The following is a 10,993-nucleotide window of genomic DNA, read 5'->3' as shown; positions in this document are numbered from 1 at the left end:
GACATTCAGAATAATAACGCTAGTGGAGATTTAAAATGTCGCAGCGAGAATTACAAATACAACAACGAACAATTTAGTGGTGAGGATTCAAAAAGGTCGTGTGCTCGTCTTAATACCCTCTTTGTCTTCATCCGCTTTTGAATAGTTTTTTCGTGAACGCAAGCTCACAACAACATTAATCACAAATAGATGTGCCAAGCAGATTTTGACACTTTTATACTTTTACAAACTCCTGTTAATAGTGACCATGAAAAAACTTAGCTACAAATAGAGTTAGCTACTCTAGATAAATGAATTCGTTATAGCTATAGTCTCAAGTATTTCAGTAAACAAAGGATGACTCAATATGTTCATGATTATAGATGGTGAAGAAAGCAACTGCAACACCAATACTAAGGTACTACATAAGCATGGACTCATGTGCTACTCAATTATAAATGGTTTAATGATAAGCTAAATTCAAGTTAGGAATCAATACCTATATGAAATTTTCCTGATCTTTAGCCAAGATCTCAATGTCCTTTATTTAAAGATCAGACTTCTCTGCTTGAAGCTTTTCATAGTCAGAGACTTAAGGACCTCCTAGCTTTTTCTGAATGAATCTGAAACAGAACGAAAGAATGATCATAACCAAAACTATCAAATAGTTAAGATTTCCATACACCAAAGGATCATAGTAGGAATGCAATTTTTTACCGAAACTAATAATAAAAACTGTGATTTTCGTATTTGAAGCCCTAACCGAAATTTCCATCAACTACCTGAAGAACAGGATAAATCATACTCGTTGACCTAATTCGTTTTATGATTTGCTTCACAAAATCTATCACCTGGTTAAGTATAACATGGATTAAAGATTATGTCACCCTCTTAGGAACTAATATATAATGGTGAGAAACAAAATGCATGTCTAGAAACTTACTCTAAAGCAGAGGAATGCTTGTCATTCTGCTCATACAAAGCAACCATAACTACAATCAAGACCACCATTTTATTAGTGTAAATCAAATAATTGTTTAGGAAAGATCGAGTTCTTTAAAGAAAAGCTATCGCAATAGGTTAAGGAATGGTGGAACTATGAAGCAAGGGGACGGCATTTCCTTGATGTCTCCCGTACCAGAAGCGTTTCTGGGACGGGGACAGTGTGGGGACGACGTGGGGACGTTTCAGAGAGGTGGAGACGGCAAAGTTTTTGGAGACGGTGAAGTTAGGTTTTGGAAACGTTTCCGAAACGTTTCTCGTGTAAACTCAGTATCGTTTTCTACCTTACTGCCACTTCAAATTTGAATCGTGGGTAGTTTTTGTAAAACCAACCAGGATCAACTGGACCATCTATCGTAACGTTGACTTCCCGTCCATTTCAGAGAATGTCTGAATATAATATCCTTCGAACATCAAATGGTTCTGGCGCATATCCTGATAGGAGTCCAAAATATGACATGCTCAAGCTAAAATGTCTTTATTTAAAAACAAATGATGAAGCAAAAAAGATAGAACCAAATACCATTATATTGGTTCCCTACCTCTGGTTTCACATGCTGCACAATATCACAGGATCGAACAGTTGGAAAGATGATCCTAGAGGTAGTAGTGAAATCATTTTAAACATACAACACATTGAGAAGAAGAACTTGGACCCAACCAGAATAATTACCAGCATAGTATACATCCATATGTATCAGCTTACATTTTTTTGACAACTCCAATGTATGATCTCGATCTTGGGGCCTAGCAAATTTAGTTTTAAGGGGTATTGTTAGATGTGAACCTTATCTAGGGAAGGATGTTTTTACGATTCTGCAACTCTTGGCCCCACTTCTCGACATTATACTTCCTCACCATCCGCCACCACTTCCTCTAAACCCACAAACACACCAAAACATTTATAAATGGTAACTTTCTTTATAAAGACAGAACATTAATTGACACTAAGAAAAGAGACCAAACCTGCAACTGTAGGTGTAGCCAATACATCGACTTCAGGGTTAACATCGGTTTCAGGAGAGGCCTCCCTCAAAGGCTCATCAGTGAGAACAACAAGCTTCTCCGCATCCACACCTTGAGGATCAGAGGATCTCAGCTCCGGCTCTCCAGATTCCGATCCAGAATTCGAACAGGGTCCTTGGTTTTCGATTGGAACCTCACTCGATGATGAAGACCCCGCCGGTTCCGCCACCGCAGACGCCTAGGTCATCCAAAATCACGCCGTGGAGATGACGTTATAGACCAGAATTAACCAGAATTTTCTCATGATGTTATAAAAATTTAACATCACATATCGTCGTCAACCCCTAATCCGGGCCTAGATGATTCTCTACGCTACTTGAAACGTTTCATCATACGTTTAGGCTTAAATCAAACCCATTGTACTATTGTCCACCTGTAAGGTATATGATATGTTATCAAAATCAGATTCAAAACCAAACAAACAAAAAATGAAAAGCAGATTCAAAATCCGAACGTGATAACAAAGTAATCAAACAATCTCACAGATTCAATAGCAGAATCGGTCTTGTCCTGAGATCGCTTTGAAGGGCGTGGAAATGACGCCGAGGATGAAGAAGAACGGAAACGACAATTGAGCAAACTTATTTACTTTTATGGGGCCCACAATCTGCCAACGTGGATAGCTTCAGGAGTGAGGAAACTCCCTCATTATAATATAGATTATGAAAAATTACGGGTATAACTGGTAGAACTATGTTTTATTTACTAAATGAAGATGTGATTTCCCTCTCGAGGTTTCGAGCCTGATTGGGTTTGACGAGGACCACCGTGGACACTACTGTTGAGCTTCATCTTCTTCGCCATGACTTCACTCTTCTTTGCCCCATCTCTCTTCTTCTTCATTGCACTTTCTTCTTCTTCATTGCGGCATCTCTCTTCTTCACAGTAGTCCTTCTTTTTGTTCATCGCCTCACTCTTACTCATCACCGATGCTCACTCATTCTTCTTTTTCAGGTGACTCATGTTTTTGGAACCATGGTTGAATACTTTTCTGGTTCCGCATCCACCTTTTTGGCCTCGAGCGCAAAAAGATGAATATGATTTTTCTGAAAATAGTACAACTAGTATAACTAGTACAACTTGAGATATTATCCAAATTAAATATTATTAAATATATATTATTCATGTATTTGATACATGCATGCAGAGGAAGATTAGACCAACATGTTTTCTATAACATCATTCGCACGCCGAAAACGAAAACCTTAATATAACCATATTAGTTGTGAAGTTGTACTAGTTATAATTGTTCGAATTATAGTAGTTATACTCGTTGTAGTTGTACTAGTTATACACGTTATAGTTGTACTAGTTATACTAGTTTTAGTTGTACTATTTGTATTAGTAATACTTTGTGTTCTTCATTGTCGTAAATTTTGTAGATTGAAAGTGAAAATTGATTTATATAAAAGAAAATGGATAGAGAATGATGAAGAATTGATTGATTTTAGATAAGAACAAAAATTCACAAGGTTTGATAAAAAAATTTTATTTTGAATATGGAATGGAGAAATTTGTTAAACCGGGAATTTAAAATCTGGATTCTTAGATCTGTGAATCGGGATGAAGCAAATGAAAACTGAATAATATGGAAATGATTAGATGAATGATACTTAAGTTTGTGTTTGAATTTTACTTTTGAGAAATGATGATGAAAACTGGCGACGACGGACGTAATGAAAGGCATAAAAATGATGTTGGAGATGAAAGAGAGATTTGAGGATTTAGGGCTACGGATTGGGTTGGTTCGGGTTTTTGGGAACGGGTAGATAGTGGTTGGATTAGTAAATAAATAGAAGTTCCTAGGTTTTGTCGATTTTTTTGTCTATTTTCTTTTCAAAATTAATTCAAAATAAAAATAAAATTATAAGGGGTCTTTTTTAGATTTTTTTTGGCCATGTGATCCATACCAGTATTTATTCTGAGAAAAACCTAAAAATTAAAAGAAGAAGACGACATTGAAATGATGAAATTGTCTTTCACTAAACGTAAACATAAAAAATCATGCGTAAACGCATCCGCTGCTATTCCAACTCGGGTTATTCATATTTTCAGGGTCACGTCAACCGTTACACCATTTGCAATTTGTTGAATTTAGTTTCAAATGTAATATATAAAACCAAAATAAATTGGCGATTAATCTCCGTACGAGGAAACGCCTAGCGAGTTTCGGAAAGGGTAAATCTATAGATCTAGCATTTTTTGCGACTTGATATATTATTAAATAGAAAAGTAAATAGAACAAATATTGGAAATCATTTGATAATTTTGGCTAGGGATCATCCTACAATTTAATCCCTAGAGAGGCAGGATCGAATTGTCCAAAGAGAAGCACTCTTCTTCTTAATTCAGTGTTTGTAGACTCATCTCGATTTCTAGGGCTCTTTTCTGTGATCCAATCGAATGAACTCTACGGCGAACTCCGACAACGGCCGCCGAAACGAAAACTGCGACGCCGGAAATGGTCAAGATCTGATCTTGCACTTCTTAGACAAGGTTCGTCTCTCGCGAGGGGACGCGATGGAGGAAAGTGAAGGTGAAGAATCGCCGACGGAGCTTAACACGATTAACAGCGCAGGCGGGTTTCTGATTGTCTCTCCCGATAAGCTTTCCGTCAAGTACACCAACACGAATCTGCACGGCCACGACGTTGGCGTTGTTCAAGCGAATAAACCTGCTCCCTTCAAGTGTCTTACTTACTACTTCGAGATTTTTGTTAAGGATGCTGGCGTTAAAGGGCAAATCGCCATTGGTTTCACTAAGGAGAGCTTCAAAATGCGCAGACAACCCGGGTCCGTTTCTTGTTTCTTTGATGAGATTGTGTTCTTTCTTGTGATTGCCTTTTGAAAAACCAAATGCTACTCTTTATTTGAATATACTTCTTGACCCGATTGAAATCTTAGATTCTTGATTACTTACGAAAATGGATGATGGTGCCTTTCAGAGAAAGTTACGTGCATAGTTTTTAGCTTGTAGCTTGTAGGTTGTAGCTCGTTGTTGTGGTTGTCATAAAGATTATGTTTCGGAAAGAATCCAAATTGAACCGACTTTGCTTTGTGGCTCAACTGAAAACTAGATTCTTGATTTGTTACCTTTTATACAAGTTATGCAAGCACCTCCATAGTTTTCAGCTTGTAGCTTTGTTCATACAAATTTAAGATATGTCTTACAATAGAGTGTGAGCTTATGTGGTTATCTAATTTTTATTGTTTCTTTTGTAATGGTAGATGGGAAGTAAACAGCTGTGGCTATCACGGGGACGATGGATATCTCTATCGAGGAAAGGGAATAGGTGAAGCCTTTGGTCCAACTTATTCGACAGGTGATACGGTTGGCGGTGGTATAAACTATGGTTCGCAGGAATTCTTTTTCACGTAAGACACATCTGCGTCCATTTGCCTCCTGTCTTCTGATTATACTCTTTGTTTGTTGAACCTGATGACTTCTTTAATGACAGTAAAAACGGAGCTCTTGTTGGGAAAATCCCTAAGGACATAAAGGGTCATCTGTTCCCCACTGTAGCTGTACATAGCCAAAATGAGGAGTATGTTCTCAATTTCTTTCTCAGAATCAATACCATTGCTGTTATTCTCCTCTGTTGAGTTCCACAGTAATGCGATGCATGTGTTTCCAAATTTTGCAGGGTCTCTGTCAATTTTGGGAAAACAAAGTTTGCTTTCGATGTTAAAGTAAGAGAAAAGTTCTTTTCAAGAAGTACTAGTACACCTTGCGCTTATATATTACGTGCATCCTCTGCTGTTTGTGTGTGATTCAACCCTAACCACTTGGGTCCCTCGGACTATTAATCTGTATCTGTTAAAACTGCAATAGAACATGGAATTTTATGTCTTTCTCTAACTCTCTCTGTACTACATATATGTTTGAGATTAAGTTTTGATCCTTTTTTCTGTATTATTAGGGATATGAAGCATCAGAGAGGAATAAGCAACAAATGGCTATCGATAAAATATCCATACCTCCAAATATCGGTTATGCGTAAGTACACTACTTTTTAAAACTTTTAGTTGCAATTGTTGGTCAATTTGTTTTGTCCTTCTGGACAGTGAATCGGTGGCAAGCTGTCTGCGTTGTATAAATTTTGTTTCTTTATCATTATTAGGCTTGTAAAGGCATACCTGCTTCACTATGGGTATGAGGAGACGCTCAATGCTTTCAACGTTGCTACTGAAACTACAGTCCCCCCAATCCATATAGCTCAAGAGAATGCTATAGATGAGGATGATTCATCATATGCTTTGCATCAGAGAAAGACTATTAGACAGGTATAGAACTAGTTCTACAGCGCATCAAATTTTACTGGTTACAGTTAAGAAAAAAACGACCTGCTAAATGCTATAGATGAGGATGATTCATCATATGTTTCGACTGATCCGTACTTTATGTCCTATAGCTTGTCAGGGATGGTGAGATTAATGCTGCTCTGGCCAGACTACGAGAATGGTATCCCCAAATTGTACAGGTGGACTGAGATTTCTTGTCATATCATTTGTGTCCTATTTGTTAATATATCCACTTCACAGGATTAAGGTAGGAAACTCTAAGCCAATTTTACTTTCTGCAGGAGGAAAAATCCGTAGTTTGTTTCCTCCTCCACTGTCAAAAGTTTATTGAATTAGTACGGGTACGCTCTTTATTCCTTATTCATCTATGCTTCAAGTTGTCGATACTTGTCAGAGAGAGTTTTCTCTTTGTCTCGTGTAAGTATGAAAATTTTGTTCTGTGATGGAGTTGGTCTTACCGAAGGAAAAGTAGCTGCTGCATTGTGATGATATCTTTGGTGTTAACATAACATAATCCTAAAGAAGTACATGTTTGGAAATAAACTTTGATAAAAGATGTGTGGAACCTCTTCACCTAGTTTTAACTCTTCATAACACATTGATTTTGTTCTTGGATTATTATTTTTCGTCCACTTTCAGATCTATGGTGGTAGGACTATTTCTCTAACTATGGTTCTGCGAAAACATGGAATAAGCAGGTTGGAAAACTTGAAGAAGGTGTGAAGTATGGTAGGCTCGAGTTAGCTAAATTTGTTGGTTTAACCGGGTTTCAAGATATAGTCGAGGTACCCAATGACTCCTTTAACTTTATTCCCTTCTCTTTCAAGCAAGATCTGGTTCAAATGCTGAGGGTTTTCCATGTTGATTTTATTCAGGACTGCTTTGCTTTGCTTGTTTATCGAAAGCCCGAAGAATCATCTCTTGGGTACTTCCTAGAAGACTCGCAGAGGGAACTAGTAGCTGATGCAGTAAATGCAGCGATTCTGTCAACAAATCCAAACAAGAAAGATGAGCAGAGAAGCTGTCACTTGCATTCCCATCTCGAGGTACTGCTCAGACAGCTAACCGTGTGCTGTTTGGAAAGGCGGTCACTCAATGGAAATCAAGGTGAAACATTCCGGCTTCACCATGTTCTAAACAACAACAGTACAAGAAGATGAAATTGGATTGTCTTGTGAAAACTCTGGTTTGTTTGGTTGCTGTCATCATATGTGCCTTATGTTAATACCTGTGTGATATTATGTTGAACTTTTGAATTCTGTAAGAAAAAAAGGGGGTTAAACTTGCATTTATGGTTTTTTCAAGGTTTTAGATTTGATCAAATGAAGTGTTTTCAACATTTATGCTTCTGATTTTTCTGATTTTTCGAAACCAACGACGATCGAGTGTTTTGAGTTTCTTCCTACATTTGACTACTAGAGGAAATTGTTAAAATTGGGTAGTTTTAATGCCTCGTCAATGGCCGTTTTGATGGTCTCGTGCGTTGGACCCTAAATCGTTAATGACTTTGGGCTAGTAATCTAACCACTAAGGCCCAGAACGCATTGAGAATTAGATAACGAGCCAGTTAGGAAGCGTGGAGACCGACGTTGGGTATGACAGGTTTATTCACTGCCATGTGCGAACACGTTTTTGCGGTTAGTATCGGTTGTTGGCGTTTTGCAATAATCACTCAAACCGTTTTCAAAAACTGGTTCCAACTAGCATTTACGGTTGCGGAATGATACATTTTTTTTTAAACAATATAAATACAAAAATAAAAATATTAAATAAAAATTTAAATTGAAGTTATAAAAATATTAAAATATATCTATTATATTTTAATTAATATAATAAAATTTTAAAATAAAAATATTTTCTATAATTTTTAAAAGAGAAATTCCCTAGGATAGACCTAAATTTTTTTTTGTCACAAATATAGACCTTAAAAATAAAAATGACCAAAATAGACTTAAATGTTTTATTAAAAAAGGTAAATATATACTTGTACTCCTAAGGTTAATTAATCTAGACATTAGGGTTTAAAGCTAAGAGGTGGAGTTTAGGGTTTAGGGTTTAAGGTTTAGGGTTTAGAGTTTAGGGTTAGGGTTTAGAGTTTAGAGTTGAGGAGTGGGATTTTGGGGATAGAATTTGAAATTTTTAAAAATAAAAAAAAATTTAAAATTTTCAAAATAAAAAATGCTATTTTGGTCATTTTAGTTTTTGAGGTCTATTTTTGTGACAAAAACTTAAAAAAGTCTATTTGAAAGAATTGTCCTTTTAAAAAATTTAAAACTATAACTTCTAAATATAATTTTTATATTTATTATAATACTATGACTTTTTTATATTTTTATAATTATATAAAATGTAAATACTGTTAATTTATTGTTTAACTGCTGCTGTATTTGGTAGTTAACCAGTCATAAGTATCTCACAAACGCACAAATTTCTAACCGCAGAACCAGTCGTAGAAATCTCTTAAAACCGCTAGAAACCGCAATCACTCGCATCCGCAAACTCCCGCAACCACTGCATTTGAATCATTCAGGCCCTAAGCTAAGTCAAGCCATTCCCAACAACCCACAACGGTCAGAGAGAATATTGGAGGTTGCTAACGATTCTTAACAAGCATAAAAGGAGGACGTGAGGGAGGAAAAAGGGATTCACGCTTCATACACACTGACCTTCGACCTTGAGCTCTCTGCTTAAACACTTTGATCATGTCTTTTAACTTGTTTTTTTAGTTTCGTTTTGTTGCTATTGTCATTAGTCCCAACATGTCAATATATAAATTGGTTTTCATCTAAATGAGTCTGATTACTGTAGAATCTCGATCTCAATAACACAACTAAGAACTCAGTAATAAGAATCACTCTCTTATTAATCTCTTAAGGAAACTTACTCAAAAGCTTAAGCTCTCTCAATCACAAAACTCATATCTTATGTCACACTTTGACATCTTCATATATATATGAATATAAAGTCCTAAACACACTAGATAATATAGTATTTAGATAACTCCTAAATACACTAGATAATATAGTATTTAGATAACTCCTAAATACTTAAGGACTTTCCTATTTCCTATTTCATAACTCGGTAGGAAATCGATAATTTGTTGCTTAAGTTATTTCGAGCTTACTCCAACATTCTCCCCCTTAAGCTTGAAATCTCCTTCACTAACACCTTGAACTCCAACGAAGCCTTTCATTTCTTTAAACTTTAGTCTTCCAAGCGATTTTGTTAATATATCGGCTTTTTGCTCTGTTCCCGGAACATGCTTCATTTCAACTTGTTCATTCTCCACACATTCCCGAATGAAGTGAAACCTCCTGTGAATGTGTTTGCGTCGACCATGAAACACATGATTCTTGGTAAGCACTATTGCAAACTTATTGTCGATTCAAATAGTTACTTTCTCACACTCTTTCCCGACTATCTCAGCAAGAAGTTCTTGAAGCCAAATTTGTTATTTCGCTGCTTCTGTAGCCGCCATAAACTCAGCTTCGAAGGACGAAAGAGCCACATTCTCTTGTTTTGATGAGCACCACATGATAAGGCATCTTTCGAGATGAAAGATATGACCAGTTGTCCTTCTCCCATCATCTGCATCAGGGTTATGACTACTGTCACTATAACCGATCAAATTCATACCAATTGCTCGCTGGTACGATAAACCATAAGAGACTATTCTACGAAGGTACCGGAGAACTTGTTTCAACAACGCATTATGACTCTCTCTTGGCTCCTGCATGTACCAGATGAGCATACCCACGACAAAAGAGAGGTCCGAGCGAGTGTGAAGAAGGTAACGTAGACAACCAATGCTGCGTCTGTACTCCTTCTCACTAACACTTTTCTCGTTCTGTCCCTTTGATAGTTTTAGATTAACCTCCATTGGTATCTGACACACATTACACTCTCCCATTCCAGCTTCTTCAAGAATCTTAGCTGCATAACTTTCTTGCTTTAGAGTAGTACCTTCGCTGTTTTGATGCACTTCAATACCCAAATAGTAAGTCAACTTACCAAGATCGCTCATCTTGAACTTAGTGACCATCTCCTCCTTAAACTCGTGTATCATCGCCAGACTATCACCAGCGACCAAGAGATCATCTACATACACTGCAATTATCAAGACTTGATTGTTTTCTTTTCTTCGGTAAAGCGATGGTTCCTTAGAACACTTTATGAAGTTGGGATGATTGAGGATCTCATTGAGCTTAGTATTCCACCCTCTTGGAGCTTGTTTAAGACCGTAGAGAGCTTTATGAAGTTTGTATGCCTTATCTTCACTTCCTTTAACTCCAAAGCCCTCTTATTGCCTTACATATACTACTTTTTAAGCTCTCCGTGAAGGAACGCAGTCTTGACTTTGAGATGATGAACTTCCCATTTATTCGAGGCCACAAGAGCTAGGATAAATCTTATGGTTTCAATCCGTGCAACAGGAGCAGACATTTTGTCATAGTCAATTCCATGTCTCTTTACGTACCCCTTTGCGACGAACCTCGCTTTGTATTTGATTATGATTCCATCAGGATTCCTCTTTATCTTGAATACCCATTTTAAGCCAATGGCTTTAGCTCCTGCTAGTAAGTCAACCAAATCCCAAGTCTTATTTTTGATTATGGACTTGATCTCATCTTCACACGCCAATATCCACTCCTTGTGATCCTTAGCTTCATTAAAATCACATGGTT

At 36.9% G+C, this 10,993-nt stretch overlaps 2 protein-coding genes across 2 annotated transcripts; one reads left to right on the top strand and one right to left on the bottom strand.

The window, feature by feature from the left end:
* Positions 1-4,196: 4,196 nt before the first annotated feature.
* On the top strand, positions 4,197-7,647 carry LOC106424813 (ran-binding protein M homolog). Its single transcript, XM_013865559.3, has 10 exons — positions 4,197-4,799; positions 5,235-5,381; positions 5,465-5,551; positions 5,651-5,696; positions 5,927-6,003; positions 6,128-6,290; positions 6,419-6,487; positions 6,590-6,649; positions 7,007-7,093; positions 7,184-7,647. The coding sequence occupies exons 1-10, from the start codon at positions 4,411-4,413 to the stop codon at positions 7,466-7,468; spliced, it is 1,410 nt and encodes a 469-aa protein (XP_013721013.1). The 5' UTR covers positions 4,197-4,410; the 3' UTR covers positions 7,469-7,647.
* Positions 7,648-9,759: 2,112 nt separating this feature from the next.
* LOC106424798 (secreted RxLR effector protein 161-like) lies at positions 9,760-10,374 on the bottom strand. Its single transcript, XM_013865549.1, has one exon. It carries the CDS (start codon positions 10,372-10,374, stop codon positions 9,760-9,762), a length of 615 nt encoding a protein of 204 aa, XP_013721003.1.
* Between the last annotated feature and the right edge of the window lie 619 nt (positions 10,375-10,993).

This window comes from Brassica napus, chromosome C6 (assembly GCF_020379485.1).
Source record: "Brassica napus cultivar Da-Ae chromosome C6, Da-Ae, whole genome shotgun sequence".
NCBI lineage: Eukaryota > Viridiplantae > Streptophyta > Magnoliopsida > Brassicales > Brassicaceae > Brassica > Brassica napus.
This window is presented reverse-complemented; position numbering and strand designations above follow the sequence as displayed.

Coding starts and splice junctions, on each gene's coding strand:
- LOC106424813 (XM_013865559.3), top strand. CDS start 4,411: ATGAACTCTACGGCGAACTCCGACAACGGCCGCCGAAACGAAAACTGC. Junction 6,004..6,127: donor CCTCCAAATATCGGTTATGC/GTAAGTACACTA, acceptor TATCATTATTAG/GCTTGTAAAGGCATACCTGC. Junction 7,094..7,183: donor GGTTTCAAGATATAGTCGAG/GTACCCAATGAC, acceptor GATTTTATTCAG/GACTGCTTTGCTTTGCTTGT.
- LOC106424798 (XM_013865549.1), bottom strand. CDS start 10,374: ATGATACACGAGTTTAAGGAGGAGATGGTCACTAAGTTCAAGATGAGC.